This window comes from Sus scrofa, chromosome 3 (assembly GCF_054392235.1).
Source record: "Sus scrofa isolate SSC_HxYL_T2T_F1_AM1 chromosome 3, Sscrofa_HxYL_maternal_Yorkshire_Landrace_v2.0, whole genome shotgun sequence".
NCBI lineage: Eukaryota > Metazoa > Chordata > Mammalia > Artiodactyla > Suidae > Sus > Sus scrofa.
Window position 1 is genome coordinate 10132126 of NC_139385.1, and position 17314 is coordinate 10149439.

The window sequence follows — 17314 nt, forward strand, 5'->3', positions numbered from 1 at the left end:
CGGGCCCCAGGGAGCCCAAGCATGGCAGCGAGACCCTGAGGGCGCGCTGACTACCCCCAACAGCCTGGTGCCAGGTGGGGCTGCCGAGCCAGCCCGGACTCTCTCCCCTGGTAACCCCTAAGCTCGAGCGTTCATCTCACACCAGCCTGCCCAGTGACGTAGCCCAGGGCACCAGGAAGCATCCAGAGGGTCTGCAGCAGCCACGGGCGGCCCCTGTCGGAGCTGTATGAGGCGGGAGGGTGTGGGGAATCTCCTTCCCTTCCTGGTGAGGCGGCTGATGGAGCTGCGCCAACACCACGGCTCTGCCCTCCCTGAGCTGAGGCCCCTGACAGACAACGGCGGTGCGTGTGTGTCTGCACGTGTCCACACAAGGGGAGGGACACTCACTTGCCGTCGTCGTCGCCCAGCCCCAGATCAAAGATCCGCTGGGCCCCGAGCTGCTCCAGCCGCTTGTCCACATACTTGCCCATGGCATTGAAGTGCTCGTAGGTCTTGTTCCCAAGGCCGAATACCTGCATGGAGGAGGGGTCGGCAGTCAGCGGTCCCTGCCACACCTTGCACTGTGAGGCCCCAGAGGCAGCTTTATTTCGGTGACCTGGAGCCCAGGCCGTCCAGAGCCACGTCGGCCTTGACCTTGGTGGCAGCAGGGTGTTCACCGCTCGGTTTTCTTGCCCAGCCAAATCCAGGTGAGCCCACCACTCCTCTTTAACCTCCAGCAGCAAATGCCCCCTGGAGCAGAGCGGGGCTGGGACATGGGGAGGAGCTCTTAGGGCCCAGCCCTAGGGTGGAGGGAGGGTCGCCCTGTGAGTTCCCCACAAGGCCATGGGCTTGAAGCCCATCCTGGCACCTCAGCCTGCCCTGGCTGATCAGAACGAGGTGCACACTGGAGGAGGGCTCCTTGGACATGGGGTTCCAGAGGCTGCCGCAACATGGGTGACTCACCGCATACTTGACTCCAGAGAGGTCCACGTCTGCCTCCTGCAGCCAGTCGTAGAAGTCCTGGGCATTGTCAGTGGGGTCCCCCTCGCCGTAGGTGGCCATGCAGAACACTGCCAGGGCGTTCTCGATCTCTGGCAGGCTGCTCAGGTCAGACTGGGGAGGCAGGGACAGGCCCAGTGACCATGACTGGGCCTGCTGCCAACACAGGTGCAGATGGGCGTGTCCAGGGTTCGAGTGCACGGGGTGTGTTTCAAGAGCAAAGGGAACAGCCCCAGAAGAGCACAGCTGAGGACCTGGGGTGTTGTCAGTTTCCCAGGTACAAGCTGGCACTTGGAACATGGTTCCCTGGGCATCAGCCTTGGTCACGGGAGAACCTCATTGTGCCATAAGGTCCCTGGGGCACAGCAGGGCCTGGGCTCGCACGCATTCCTAACGAGGTGGCTGCCAACTCCAACCCCAGGCTGCAAGAGAGGGGTTGTGGGGCCCCCACCAGGACCAAAAGCAGAGGACTGGAACGGGGGTCTGGTGTGGGAGAGGAGTGGCTCGCGTGGGAAGCAGCTGGCACTTGGGGGAGAGGGGTTCTAAGGGAAAGTTCATTCATTGTGTTGGAGCAGCAACAGCCCACATGATGGCTGGCAAAGGCTCCACCAGGAGAGAAGCAAGAAGGTGTCTCCCTGGGGGCATCTTCCCAGGGCAGCCTGACAACCTGCTTCCGCCAGCCTCGCCTGCCCTGGGTGCCTGAGGATCGCCTCCTCCCCCGCCTCTGCCAACTGCGTCCACCTTGGGCGCTGGCCCGGCTGCCCCAGAAACAGGCAAGCAGGCTGCTGGGAGTTTCTGAACAGGAGAGTGAGCCCAGTGAGCTGGCCCCCGACGGCCCTCTGAGTCAGGCTGCGTGCGGCTGGGGCCAGGGCACAGGGACCGAGTCCTGCACACGTCCTGTGCTGACCCGAAGGAGCCGTGTGCTGAGGACGGCTGACGGGAGGGATCCTGCAGCTCCCAGTGGGGGCCTTTCCCCCTGTTCTCAGGCTCCCCCGGCCTCTCCCCATGTCCAGACATGCAAATCGACAGCCTCACACCAATGCCCGGCTCGGGGGTTCCTGGAGATGGTCTAACACCCCTCCCCTTGGCAGACGGCAAGGAACAGGGTGGGGCCGGCCCAGGGGCAGAGCGGGCTGAGTGCCCAGATCCCCGACTCCTTCCAGCTCCCACCCCCTGCAGTTCAGGAGGTGGGGGGCTGAGGGGAGATGCGAAACAGTTCTTCTCCTGACCTGCTGGAACCCTTTCAACTTCTAAGCTACGGCCAACCCACGAGGTGCCCGCCTCCCTTCTGCCTGCACCTGCCCGGCACTGGGAAGCCCACAGGCAGGAAGGCGCGTGGGTGGTGCGGGGAGCACCCACGTGCACAACCCGGCCACCTGTTCCTAATGTCCCTAAAACGGGGGCCACCCGGCTACTGGAACCAATGACAAGAGACGCCTATTCCCGGCTGTGGCTTTGGCGACCTCGGCCCTTCGGGTGTCTCCATGACCCAGACACAACGTCCCTAGGGCTGTGAGGCAGCCCTGCGGGACAGGAAGGTGCCGGGCGAGGCGGGTGCTCACCAGGTCATACTCCTCGGGGTCCGCGGCCATGCCCCGCATCCCGTAGCGGTGGGCGTCCTTGGACAAGCGGTTGGCGAACTCCTCCGCCGTCCCCGTCTGGGAGCCGTAGAACACGATGATGTTCCTGCCCTGGAGACGCCAGACACGCGGGGTCAGCGAGCGGCCAAGAGCCGCGGGCTCCCCCGGAGGCTCACAGTGACCGCAGGGCCGGCGAGCCCCTCCACGGCACCCCCTCTCCTTCCTGCGTCAGGCCCTTCCTGAGGCACTCGCGCCAGCCCCTCGCTGCAGCGGGTGGGGTCGCAGGCCCCCCAGCCGACTGGCTGGAGCCAGCAAGGCCCCCTACACACAGCTGCTCAAAAGCACACTCTGGACAGAGTCTCAAATGACGTGTGAAAAAAGCAGAAGTAACATTCAGTTAAAAAAGCGGTGTGCAAAAACTATGTATAGCATAACCCATTTTTTTATGTACCCACCCCACATATGTGTGTATGCATGTCGTTTAGACATATACACACGCAAAGGAAAAGAATGGCATGAAATAGGAGTTCCCCAAATGGGGAATTTATGTACATTTTTCTGGATGTTTACAAAAGTCATACATATGCTTTATAATAAAAACCTAAACCTATGGACCAGCTCGCACACGCCTCCCCGCCCTCCGCCCTCCTCACGTGCCCTTTGCAGCAGCTCTGGAAGAGCCCAAACGCTACTCCCCAAACTCCCTGAAACCAGGGATGCAGCAAATTCGATCCAGCCGACCGGAGGCACTCTGCAAGAGCCGGAAGGTGGACGCGAGGCCCAGGCTGTCATCTGGCCCCTTTGTGTGGCCGTGAGGTTTCTCTGCAACAGCCTCTCAGGGCCCCAAATGCCTGTAGGGGTCTCTGGTTTTGCACCGAGCCCCAACCGACAGGTCTAAGTGGCAAAATAAAGCGCAGGGATTACAATTGCTATATTCTCATACCTTTTACGTTCCCTGAATTTTCTAGAAATCATTTTAAAAAGGAGATCTTTTAAAATAACCACTATAAAAACTACATAATAAAGGAAAAAATGCTTATGATATCACATTATGGAAACAAATCAAGATATGAAACAGTAGCTAAACATGTGCGGTAGCATCGAAACATAGGAAGTACCTAGAAATAAGCCAGACAAGAAGCATGCGAGAAGCTTCCGAGTGACAGGGACGCAACCAACTGGGAAAACACCCTGATTCTGCCCAGGAAGACGCAACACACACGATGTCAGTTCTCCCCCATCAGGACAGGACTGCCACACGACCCTAAGAAAACCCTGAACTGCTTTTTCATCCACAATGTGATCCTAAAAGTCCTGTGGAAAAATCAGCAGGCATCCATCCACTGTAACAGCACCTGACGACACAAAGGAATGACGCGCCGACACCTGCCACGGCGTGGCTGAGCCCCGAGGACACGCTGAGAAAAAGATGCCACGAAAGGCCATATACTGGACAATTCCCTCCAGAGGCAATGTCCACACAGGCAGCTCCACAGAGACAAAAAGTAGGTGGACAGGGGCTTAGGGCTCACGGTGGGGGACTGACTACCAAGGGGCGCGGGCTTGCTTTGGAGGATGATGAAAAAACACTCTAAACTTGAATGTGAATCCGACTAGTATCCATGAGGATGTGGGTTCCATCCCTGGCCTCCCTCAGTGGGTCAGGGATCTGGTGTTGCTGTGAGCTGTGCTGTAGGTTGCAGGCATGGCTCGGATCCCACATGGCTGTGGCTGTGGTGTAGGCCGGCAGCTGTAGCTCCGATTCGACTCCCTAGCCTGGGAACCTCCATATGCCACAGGTGTGGCCCTAAAAAGCAAAAGTCTCTGTTGGCGAGGCTGTGGGGAACAGGTTTTCTCACACACTGCCAGGGACGGCCCTGGTGTGACCCCTGTCAAGGGTGGCGTGTGATCTGGCAGCTTCTATCACAAATGCAGATATACCTTTTGCGCCAACAATTCCACTTCTGGGATTTTATCGTGTTGGTAAATTGATCTACACAGTCACAGCAGCGGTTGCGCGGTCTGTAAAAACTATCAGAAATATTCCAAGTGCCATCGACAGGGCAGTGTTAAAACAAATTACAGTACTTGTGGCCACGTAAGGACTCACTGGATGAGTGGAAAGAAAGAGGGAGGTGCCTCTGAATTCCTGGGAAAGGACTTCCAAGACGTGTCATTACATGGAAAGAAAATTCAGGTCTGTAACGGTGTGTGTATTTTTTTAAAGTGCAAAATAAAAGTCTCTTTTTAAGATATGCGCAGAAAGAAACTCTGGAATGATCTATAACACACAAGGACAGGGATGAGGGGCAGCGATGGGAGAGCAGCTTTCCTCTGAATAGTTTATGGTGTGGATTTTTAACCTCGTGAGTGAAGTGCCCTGTCATAAAAGCCAATACCTTCAAGAAACAAAAACAGAGATAAGGCTGGAGCTGTGCTGCGACCGCACCCATGAGAGGTTTCCCTCTGCTCCTGGATGGAGCCAGGTCTGGGAGGGAGGGGACGGGCGGCGTGTGTGCGTTAGAGAGTCGGTCTCTTCTTAGAGTTTGGTTTGTGCAAGAGACAAACATCCAGACAGCAGAGCAGCCTCGAGGCCGAGCTTAGACCAGCACGTGGTGGCCGTGGGCGCTGAGCTGAGCTGGTGAGCTGGGGCCCGCCCGCCCTCTCCCCCTGCCCAGTGGGCCCCCAGGTGTCCCCCCAGGGCCACCACGCCTCCCTGGGAGGAGCCCCGGCAGAAAACTCACCGTCTTCTTCATCTTTTCCACGAAGCTGCTGTCTTTGACGGAGGAGGTCCTGGAAGACAAAAGCGTCCGATGGGCAAGGGAGGCACGTGCCGCGGAGATGGGCGTTGCAGCCCAGCAAGTGCCAGTGGCCACGCCAGCGGCCACCCCTGTCCAGAGCCGGGGCTGGAAGAGGCAGGAGCGGGCTCCGAGGCCTGGGAAATCCAAGTCCAACACCTTGCAGGGCCAGGGCCTGCCCGACCAGGTACATGAGAACAACGAAGGCTCATGCTCACTCCTGGCTCATTCAGCACCCACAGCCCGCGCTCCTGCAGCCTGGTCTCCCGTCTGGTCTCCACCTCACAAGGCAACCAGGAGTCTCCCAAATAAGCTGTTTGTTTGTTTTAGGGCCATACCTGCGGCATATGTGAGTTCTCGGGCTAGGGGGTCCAACCCGAGCTGTAGCCCCACAGCCACAGCAATGCCAGATCTGAGCTGCAACTGTGACCTCCACTGCAGCTCACAGCAACACCAGATCCTTAACCCACTGAGCGAGGCCAGGGGTCAGACCTGCATCCTCATGGCTACCAGTCAGGTTCTTAACTCGCCGAGCCACACAGGAACCCCCAAATAAGATTTTGGCTATGCAACTGCCCCACTCTAAAACCTTCAATGGCGCCCATGACCTCAGGACAGGGATACACAAGTCCCTTCAGCACCTGTCCCCCGCCTCGCCTGCCGTCCCCCTCCACACACCATCCCTGCAGGATGGGCCTCAGAATTGTCAACACCACTGCCTCTGCCCAGAGCGTCCTCACCCCCCAGCCCCCTGCTCCCCTCCAGGCCCCACTTAAATAGCAACTCCCTTGGGATTCCTAAGCTCCTCGCCCCCTTCCCCTGGGGCCACACTTCTGTGTTCCCGTCTGTGACTCCGTCCCCTGCAAGAGCAGCGTCACTGCCCGGCACGCCTGACGGCTCTCCCACTCCCAGCTCCGGCCTCCGGCCCCCGCCTCCACGCTCTGTCCTTCTCCTCTCGGTCCCGTCCCCAGGCCTGCGGGGCTTCGGAAAGCAGCCTGGGGAGCCTCCTGGGGACTCCAGGCCCAGGGCAGCAAGGCAGGCAACACGTTCCCTTTCTCGTCGGAATCAAGGCACAAACCTGCACACTCAAATACAGCTGCTTCTGTTTCCGACGACGCTGTGAAGGGCGTGCAAGGCGAGCCCCGGCCCGGGAGACGGGAGACGGGAGACGAGGCCGCGGCGCACGCACACCTGACCAACCAGGGCCAGGGTTGAGAACCTAAGACTCCCTACAAACCAGTCAGAAAGACACATAATCCAACAGAAACGCTGTCAAAAGGCTTGGAAGGTATTTCCTCAGAGCATCTGAATGGCCCAGCAATGCAGGGAAAGCTGCTCGACTGGAAATGAAAACCACAGTGGGGTCTACGATGCGCCCACGGAGGGCGGCTTAAAGATGATGACAAGGTCCCCAACAGGTGACGTTATGGAGCAATTGGAATTCCTGCACGCGGCCGGGGGAGGGCGACGGGGGGCTGGGCAGCTCGGGACACGAAGGGGTGGCATCTCCTAGGACCGGAGACCCAAGTGGTTCAGTCTGCAATATGCGCCCTGCAGGGGGTGCTTTCCTGGCGCCCAAAAGACACGCGTTCTTTGCCCTTCTCACCACCCTGTGTGGCCTCGGGCGCACAGTCAAGTGTGACAGCGACGCACCCCGGCTAGATGCCTGGATTCCCCAGAGACACGTGTTACGCGAGGGTTTTTTTGCAAACGTGCCTGCAAAGCTGTTCAACAGGTGTTTGTAAACATGGAGACACGGAAGTTTCATGTCCAAGTCCTGGCTGGGTCTCTCACTAGGTTCGTAGGTACAGGACCAATGCTGCTTTCAGGGCCTCGGCGTTAAGAAACATCACACTGGGGCCCTGGGGGAGCAGAAGCACGGCGCCTGGCTCGGCCACGCCAGCCTCTCTCCTCCAATTCTGACGGCCCATCCCCGACCCCCCCATCACCCCGGCATCCCCTGGGCAGGCCCATCCCTCCCCTCAGCAGGGCCAGGGCCAGAGCACGGATGGAGGCCCTCAGGCCTGGACCCTACCTTCCCACGCCCACTGCAACCCACACTCCAAAGGGGCCTGGGGTCTGGACATGTGACCACGCTGCGTCCTCTCAAGCCCTCTAGTCATGTGGAGCCTGAACTAGAACCTGACCTATGACACTGTCTGGGCACTAACACGGCGTGCTCGCCAAGACCTGCCCTTAGAGAAAGGAAGCAGGACACGTGATGACACGGATTCCTCCACCGAGTAGCTGTGAACTGAGTCCTGAGCACACATCACCCACTAAACATAAAACCACAAAAGAGAAGCTAGTCCACATAAGAGAAAGGTGAGAGCACCGATTCAGAATCCACACCCCCAGCTTGCACTGCTCTGCCCACAAGAGCCAACCTGCCGTTCTGGTTCCTCTGTGTCCCCGGACCCGCCATGGCCTTGGCCTAGAGCGTCCTTCTCTAACCCTTGCCCGCCAGCTCCTGCTCATCCCCCACCGCACAGGCGCAAGCTCCGCCCCACAGCACCTGTCAGACGTAAGGTTTTTGTCACTAGCGCCAGCCGTCTTCGTGCCCTGTCGGGGCACCCAACTCAGTGTGTGCTCGCTGCTCAGCTCGCAGCCTAGGCTTCACACTCCGGAGCCATCTGCATAGCTCTTTGCAGTTGGCACCATGCCCGGCGCCCGGCACATGGCATTTCACTGGCTTCTGGTAGTCAGTCCTGAGTCTGCCCAGTGGAAAGTTGGCCAAGGTGGCCTGAGAGGCCTTTGGAGGCTCCCCTGCCCCCCGAGAGGATCTGACCTCCATGGAAAAGCCCACTTTTCTCAAAGAACAGAGGTTTCCATAAAAGCTTCATCTCAGGTGGATGTGAGGCCTCACTGAAGAAAGGGACCAGTGGCACCCCCAGTGCCCAGAGAGCGCCCGGCTGCCCTCCCTCCACCTTCAGGAAACATGCGCCAGGGTGGCTGGGCACTGTGCCAGACTAAATGAGGCAGCCTCTACCTTCCAAGGGCAATCACCAGGCTGGGAAGGAAGCACCCAGGAAAATCAGGAAGAAGGGAAGCGACCACACATCAGGAGCAGAGACTCGGGTCCTGGTTCTGCCACCAAGTGGGCCTGTGACTGGACAGGTCAGGCCCCTCGAGGCCTTGGATCCCTCGACTGAAAACACTGCATCTCGGCTTCTGCAGCCGCCCCAGTGCCCTGCGCGGCGCCTGGAAAGGAGATTAATGCTCAGGGATAGAGAGGGTGCTCTCTGGAAGAAGAAAGCCATCTGGGTCACCCTGTGATTTCAAAGACACCCAAGGGCACAAGGTGGGATGTACGAAGACCGGTGGATGGAGCAGACACCGTGCCACGGGGCTTCCGGGGGAGGGGCCACCGTGGCCGAAGAGACCGGGAAAGGCATCTGGGAAGCGCTGGGCACTCTTCTCATGGAGGAAGACGGCTCCCGAGAGGGGAGGCACAGAGGCCGGCAGCCGAGGGGCCCTGGATGAGGCTGGGGCAGGCGTTCCAGGCCAGTGGGGAGAGGAGCAGAGGGGAGCCCTCCCCCGCAGGTCTGTTTGGGGGTGTCAGAGGGCGGGCAAGATGTGCTGGGTGCCCCCCGGCCCCAGGGAGCAGATGCTCCCGAGAAAGGCCTGCACTTCTGAAGGCCGCCGCTGGTCCCGTCATTAGCCTCAGCCCCGGGGAAGGGAGGACCCCTCCCTCAGACCCCCGAGGGGAAAAGGGAAGGCCCGTCCCAGCCGCTAGTCACTGGCCGACCCAGGCAGGTTCCCCACATCCCCAGTGGTTATAACTGGCCTGCTGGGCAGCAGCGGGACTGGGAGCGGCCTGCCCACTGTGACTCCTGGCTGGGGGCCCCCAAGCAGGTCTACACCTGGGTGCCCTCGGGGGGCTTTACCAAGCCCGTCCCCCCACAACTTCGCGCTGGGACTTGCATTGGGACCTTAGCTGTCACAGGCGGAGAAGGGGGGCGCTGGCGCCTTCCTGGTTTCCAGTCGAAACCCCCTCCTTTACAAGCAGAGAAACACGGCCGGCAAACCAGGACTGAAGGAGCCAGGGTGGCCATGCCCCAGTGAGCCCCCTAGAACCGCCCCCAAATCTGCCGGTCACCTGTACACCTGTGCCTCCAAGTGTCCCCGCCTGAGAGGAAGTTCCATGCCCTCCCGGGAGGGCTGCCTGTGGGGACGCTCTCCATAACTGACCTTGTCAGGGGGGGCTCGTCCTGCAGAGCCGAGTACACGCACCCCATGGCTTCGCACCCCAGCTCCGGGACTGAGAGGAAAGGCAGGCTGCTTTCTGGGGAACAGGCAGGGAGCCGGCGGCTAGCGAGCTGGGCTCTGTCCGCGTTCCACCAGCGCTGGCGGCAGGCGGCCCGGCCCCCGGTCGCTGAGCATCCTCCTGGACACCCGGTCCTCTCGGAAGCCCTGCCGAGCCCCCGCCCGCCCGCCCGCCTTGGTCCCCAGCCTGGGAACGCTGCTGCATCCGGCGGCGCCGGCAGGGAGGGCCCGGGACTCCAGGCTGAGGCCTCCCGGGAGCCCTGCACGGGGCGAGGGAAGGAGAAAACCTCTCCAACCCCGGCTCGGGTCTCCTTGGTAACTGACAGTATCACAGCCCTTTCTCTCCACAACCCCCCTTTCCATTAAAAAAAAGAGAGAAAGAGGAAGTCGCACAGGCTGGACAAAGCTCTTCTGGACGCGCGTTGCCATGGGAGGACGGCTCCCGTGAGGCGAGGCATCGATCCCGCCTCGGGTCACATTAAATTACATCTGCTTCCCGGCCTTCTCCCTACACAACCACGGGCAACAGAGCCCGAGATGCCCCGTCACCTGCGAGCAGAGCGGGTGCCAAAGCGGCACCCCGCCACCTCCCGCGGCGCAGCGTGCGGGACCGGGCAAGGCGGGCACTGCACGTGCGGCTGAAACATTCCCAGGGAGGAGACCCCTTCGGAGGAACCCAAGCTCAAGAGGCCGCAGCCGGCCCAGCACGGAGCCCAAAAGGTTCCAATGAGGGCTCCCCACGCCCAACTGGGAGCCAAGTGTCTCTGGTTTGGGCTTCAGAGTCACCTGTGGCCCTGCTGGGTCGGGAAGGCAAGACGAGGGTGGACAAAAGCACTGAGTCACTTGGACAGAGGTGAGCCACGATGGCCCGGCCTGATTCACTTTGGTTCCAGTCCCAGGCAATGCGCAGAAGGGTTGCTGCAATTTAATTTTCTGCAGAATGGACCTGATGCCTTCCGGGACTTTCCCCTGCCCTCGGTGACACACAGGGCAGCGAGCTGCTTTTGACCAGTGCCCTCCCGAAGCCTAGAGCGGGCCGAGTTCTCCATCCCCGGGGCAGCAGGCACCCATGATGGGAGAGGGGACAGACACACAATGACGATGGCGGCAGAGCGGGGGAGGCGGGCTGGAAGGAGCCGGTGTCTCTCCCATGGGCAGAGCCGGTCCGGAGCCTCGGGGCGGGAGGCTAATGGTTTGGAAGAGCTGCCTTTGGGGCAAAGTGGTTCGCAGGAGCTTAAGCAAAAAACAGCAGCTCTCTCCACTGACGGCCGAGAACGGGAACCAGCACCCCCACGGAAGGTGGTGAGGACACTGCTTCCTGTGACACTGGCCTCTGGCAGGTGGGAGCTTGAGGTGGGTGTGGGAGCCTCCCCCTGGGACTCAGGGTGCTCTGAGGCTCGGGGGGCGGCTGTTCCCCCCACATGGCTCCCCCAACAGCCTTCAACATGTATTCAGCACTGTGCTCGTCAGGACTCCACAGCCTGCGTGGCCCAGGCGGCCTGTCCCCTCTCGGGCCAGGCAGGTGCCAGTCAGGGCTGGTGCTACTGCCGAGATGGAGGCCCGGGGTACTGCTCAGGGGATCCAGCCCGTCCGGGACAGAGAGAAAGCCACGTCCTCTGACAGTGGATGACCTGGCTCTTATCACAGAGAAAGTGGCCCTGCCATGGAGTATAATCAAAGGGAGAAGGAGAGTGGGGCAGGAGGGGGACGAGGGCAGGGTGGGGGCAGCGAGGCCCCAGCCTGAGGTCCTGCTCTGGGGCTTATTCATTCTCAGCCGTGGCTAAGTTACTTCCCCTCCAATGAGCTTTGCCTTTTGTGCGACGGGGATCGGAGGAGGAAGTGTCAGAACGCTCTGTCACCGTCACCCACTGTTTCTCCGAGCCATTGACACCTCTGCGCTGGTGCCCTGCTCACCATCTATGCCACGGACCCAGGTCGATGCCAACGCCCCCGACGACCTTCCTCCAAACTGCACTCGGGGACGGCTGCTCTCGGGGCCCTGTCCCACCACAAGCCCTCCCTGGGCTTTCTGAGGGCTTCCCTGACCTCTGCTCTCCTGTCTCGGCTCCCTTCACGACCCCCGACTCCCTTGGTGACCAACATGCGCCCTGCCCAGAGTGGCCCTGCTCGTCCTCGGCCCGGGCTCCTGCACATGCAGCCTCTTCCCAGCCTTGTCCTCAGCCTCCCAGACTCAGCTCGGGGTAGGGGCACCTGCAGCCTGATGTGCCCCCGAGGGAGGGATGTCCCTCCTCTGCGCCCCACCACCTGGGCTTTCCCGGCACCGTCCACTGTACCACCCGCATGACCCCCAACGCACGTGAGCCCCTGAGGACGTCGCGTGTCCCTGCCTGGCCCACAGAGGTGGGGCCCCCAGCACCAAGTGCCTCTGATGATGACCAGTGAGGTCAGGGGCGCTGATGCTCGGCTCCGAATCCCTTTCCCAGACAGGCCAGTCTGAGGTCTCAGGCACTGGCTTCAACAGCAAAGCTACTCCAGTCTCATCAAGGGACAGGACTGGGCCCTTGGCAGTCAGGTGGCAGCAGAAAAGCCACACCTGTGCTCGCAGGGGCAGCGTGAACACCCCGAGACCACGCCGCCTCCTCCTCCTCGGATGCAGGAGGCTTCGGGCGCTGCCCACCCCCGCGGCCACAGCAGCCTTTCCTCCCGCTTCTCTCCTTGTAAGAAAACTGTCATGGGGACCTCTCTCTGGGAAGAGCGGCCCTGAGCTGGTGTGGAAAAAACCAGCTCCCTCTCCCTCTGCTGGAAGGAGATAGGCTGGAGAGAGGCGGCCCCGAGTCCTGCCTCCAGCTCTCCCGGCCTTTCTGGCAAGAGCGCGCGGGGAGAATGAGCTCTTGAGTGGCTTTTTGGAAGCCACCCCCAGAGGAATATCCTCAGCGAAATCCAGATTGTGGGAAACCCCAGGCAACAAATGGTCTGGGTTCTTCAACAAAAATGCCTCAAAGCAATCACAGGAGGAGAAGGAAGCCCGCGGCCCTGGCACCGCGAGAAAGGGAGGCAGCCCAGCCCTGGAGGCCAGCGCAGCCTAACACCATCGGCATGACATCCTGGAAGAGGCAAAACCACAGGGACGGAAATAAGATCAGTGGTTGCCACTGATCTGGGGTTGGGGGCTGGGGGTGCCAACGGCGAAGGGACCTGGTGGGCGAGCTTTTTGGGGTGTGAGGTGTTTTGTATCTTGACTGTAACACTGGTTACACAATTGCACACACCTGTCAGGCTTCATCAAACTACATGCTTCTTTTGGCTCTTTTTAGGGCCGCACCTGAGGCATATGGAGGTTCCCAGGCTAGGGGTCGAACAGGAACTATAGCTGCTCGCCCCAGGCTAGGGGTCGAACAGGAACACAGCCACGGCAACTCGGGATCTGAGCCGCATCTGCGACCTACACCACAGCTCATGGCAACACCGGGTCCTTAACCCACTGAGAAAGGTCAGGGATCAAACCTGCACCCTCGTGGATGCTAGTCAGATTCGTTTTTGCTGAGCCACAACGGGAACTCCCATCTGTACACTTTAAAAAAGAATTTTACTCTATGCAAATGACACCTCGACTACCACTGACCCCTCAAGACACTTAGAAGATTTAGTAATCAGCTGCAAAGCACGGATTAAGAGCCTGAACTTAGAAAAAAAAAAAAAAAAAAAAAAAAGGGGTTTAAAGACCTGATCAGTCACTCAGGGAGCTATGAACAATGCCAGCTGGGTATGGGATGACACTGAGGCGTTCTGCGGACTTTCAGGGCTGGGGGGTGGTGCCGTGTAAGGTTTAAAATGGGGAGTCCTTGAATTTGAGAGGACTGAGTTCCTACTTCCATAAAATTTCACAGGAAATATTTCATAATTCAGATGAATTACATGATTGTAAAATTATATGTTTGAAGACAATCCGGGAACCGTGGGGAGGGGGGAGGAAACGGGCCTGGCTGGGAACGGACAGTTGTTAAAACTGGGTGATGAGTCCCCTGCTTTCTGATGCTGGAAATGCTGCATAAGCACGCAGGTGCCACAGGTGAAGCAGAGCTGGGGTGGGGGTTGCTTCCCGGGGCTGTAAGCACAGCAGAGGCTGCGGTGCAGGCCCCGTCTTGAAAAAAGGCCCTGCTCGGACCCCGCCATGGCTGACAGGGGTCACTCTGAGCCCAGTTTGGCCAGGTTGTCTTTTTAAAAAAAAAATTTTTTTTTTCTCCCCCAAAAGAAGCTATGTCTGAGGTTAAAACTTGAGGTGAAATTACCGGATTCTTTAAAAAACAAAAACAAAAAAACAAAACGAAACCCAGAACTGATAGGTTTTTCAATGAAAGCATATTACCTATGTAATAATTCACATTTTAAAACTAGAACTCTTCGGTGTGGCACGTTCATTTGACGCTGGTTTTACAATGGAAAACGCGGAGGATCCCTTCGAATCATGAATTCTGCTGCTGTGAACCTGCCAGGCTTTCAATGTTCTAATTTAAAAATCAAAAAAAATATGCAGGTAAGCCGCAGCCAGCCTGTGAGCCCCCCGTGCCTTGGAGGCAGACAGACACCCGCGCAGATTTGGCGTTTACTAATTCAACCGCCTGTCTCTGAGCATCTTCACGCAGGCCCTGTGCTCACAGAGGGACCCAGAGAGGAACGGGGACATTATCTCTGCCCTGTGGGAGCAGAAACATCCACAAAGTGCCACCCAACAAGAGGGGTGCCGTATTCCCTGTGTGAGAAAAAACTTCGTGGGGGCACAAAGGGATCCCGAACTTGGGACTCCTGTGGGAGCCACCATCCTGCGGGCTCCCTTCCATCCGGAGCTCCCTGGTCTGGAGGCTCTGCCCAGGGGTGGCGAGCTGGGGAGCGAGTGGGAGTGGAGCTCAAAGAATGATTTCAAAAGTCATCAGGATTATCACAGAGAGATCGTGAGGCCGGTAACTGCTCCTCTTTAACAAGCCTTTAAATGCTCTTACTAACCCTTCCAAAGATCTCCCCAGGGGGATAAAAACCAGGTTCACAGAGTAGGAGGCTCGATAATGAAAAGATGCTGATGCATGGACAGATTCCAATCCCGACTGAAATCCCGGCAGGTGTTCCTGTTGGTTTGTCTTGGTGGACACTGTCAAGGTGATTCCAAGATAAGTAGAAATGCCAAGGACCCAAAAAAGCCGAGAGAAGCTTACGAAAGAGGAACAAACCTGGAGGACTTGGACCACCAGATGCCAAGTCAAGAGTCACTGTAAAACCAGACAAAACACAGCAGTGCGGTTACTGGTGAAAGGACAGGAAACAGATCAACAGAACAAGGAATCCAGGAACCGACCCCCATCTATACGGTCACCTGATTTACATCCACAGTGAGGCTTCAGTGCAGCGAGAAAAGAACAACCTTTTTTAATAACGGTGCTAGGAGTTCCCACCGTGGCACAAAGGGACCGGTGGCATCTCTGCAGTGCCAGGATGCAGGTTTGATCCTGGGCCCGGCACAGGGATCCAGTGTTGCCACAGCTGTGGCGCAGGTTGCAACCGTGGCTTTGGATCTGATCCCTGGCCCGGCAGCTCCACATGCCGGGGGACGGCCGAAAACCAACTAAGGAACTGGCCCTGGATCAAGAGGATGGAGAGCCATGAGGAAACAAACGAGTCTCGAAGCGCCTTGACAATGTGCCCGCCAAAATCAATTTCGGCTGGATGGCAGGCGGAAGTATAAAAGCTACAGGAGTGACGCTTTCAGAAGGAAAACTCAAAAGAGCAGCTTCACGACCTCAAGATAAGGTTTCTTAAATGGGATGCAAAAGCCTTAACAATAAAAGTGAAGGCCAACCAAAATGTCAACGAATTGGAGTAGTTTGAGGCAAGAACTTCTGATCATTAAAAGACACTCTTAAAAGAGGAAAAAGGCAAGTTACAGAAAAACACTGGCCACACATGGACACCTAACAAAGGATTTGAATCTGGAATATATGAACAGCTGTGACAAATCAACAAGGCCACCAACCCCACAGAAAAAAAAATGGGCAAGGTCTCGAATGGACCTTCACAACAGGTATCTCGGCGGTCAAAAAAATCACACGAAAGGGTCATCAGACTTTAAGACAGGTCCCACCATAGGCCCATTAGATTGGCTAAAATACAAAAGGTGGCAGAAGCTGGAGTTCCTGTCGCGGCACAGTGGAAACGAATCCGACTGGGAACCATGAGGTTGCGGGTTCGATGCCTGGCCTTGCTCAGTGGGCTAAGGATCTGGCATTGCCATGAGCTGTGGTGTAGGTCGCAGACTCGGCTCGGATCCCGAGTTGCTGTGGCTACAGCTCCGATTGGACCCCTAGCCTGGGAACCTCCATATGCCGCAGGTGCGGCCCTAAAAAGGCAAAAAAAAAAACAAAAAAAAAAAAAAAGAAAAAGTGACAAGTTGGTGAGGGTGGGAAGCAGCTGACCCCCTGCATGCCGGGGGTGGGACTGGATGCTGGTACCAGCACGCGGGAAATCCAGCCACTTCTAACAGAGGTGCGTGTGGGCCTTCCCGCAGACCCCCGATGCCACATCCACCACGCACCTGGCGGAGCTAAGGCCACATGCACCTGCCTGTTCCCTGCAGGACCGCTGGCAATAGCACCTCAGGCTGGAAGCCATCTAACGGGCCGTGACCATCGGAATGAATAAATAGCGGCTTACTGCCACTACAGAATAATATGAATGACAGCACACATTATGCAGCAATAAGAATGAGAGAACTGTGGCTAAACCTGAAAAAAGTGTTAAGAGGCCGATGAAGACACCACCTGGGGCACAGACATTTGTCTCCGTCACGGGAAGTCGGGAGGGCAGGCGACCTGGGAGGCAGTGAGACTGGAGGGGCCCGAGGGGCCGTTTCTTAGGTGAATGTGTCCATTTGGTGACAAGCACTCAATCCTGGCGCTTAGGATCTGTCCACTTCTACGTCCCCACGTTCTGTGCTTCAGTGAAAAACTTAGGAACAAAGACCCAAGGAGGCCACCGAGGAGGCCACCAAGGCCTTCCAGAACCGACCTGCCCCCGAGCCCTCCCTGGTCTCCGGCTCCCTGTCGGCCCTGAGACCAGCGGGCAGGTGAAGGGTAAGCGGCCTGACCCCGTGGCCACAGCTCCCTCGGCCCCGGGGAAAGACATGTCGCTGTCTTCCTGCTGGCGCCTCACTCTCCCTTTTCTCTGGCGGCCCCCAACCCCAACCCCAGCCTCACGGCTTGCGAGGGGCCCAAACCTCTTAGATGTGGGGTTTGCCTGGCTCCCCTGCCCCATCTAGCCACTCCCCAGGGACTCCACGACAGACGTCCACCCGGTCCCTCCTTCTTTCCTTCCCAACCTGAGCCTGCACCTCGGCTCCGCCTCCCCTTCAACTAACTGTCCCTCCCGCTTCTCTGCGCCCAACCAGCCCTGGGTTCCTCCTAATGTGCCTTCACTGTCCTTGCTGCTGGGGACCCTCTTGTCAGGCTCATCACCTCCCTCTGGACCCCTTACTGGAACAACCCTGCCCCCTGCGTCCTGCCTCCTGAAGGCCCTGCATCCATCCCCCAGCCGGGGCCCTTCTGACGCCAGGGCTGCATCGCTTCACTGGTCTCGAGGACCCTCTGCAAGCGGGGCTCCCGCCTGCCTCGTCCACCGCCCCCGCACTCGTCCCAAACACAAACCCCGTCCCACAATCGGAGCGCTGCCACCCACACGGCCCGGCCC

At 58.6% G+C, this 17314-nt stretch overlaps 1 protein-coding gene across 8 annotated transcripts in view; it reads right to left on the reverse strand.

Annotated features, from left to right (window-relative positions):
- POR (cytochrome p450 oxidoreductase) overlaps positions 1-17314 on the reverse strand; it is a 59462-nt gene that overhangs the window by 5304 nt on the left and 36844 nt on the right. For all 8 annotated transcript variants that reach the window (XM_021085556.2, XM_021085553.2, XM_085015334.1 and 5 more), the window contains 4 exon segments: positions 5303-5351; positions 2541-2669; positions 943-1092; positions 388-512 (listed from right to left, as the gene is read on the reverse strand). In XM_021085556.2, the coding sequence (XP_020941215.2) occupies positions 388-512; positions 943-1092; positions 2541-2669; positions 5303-5351 (453 nt within the window).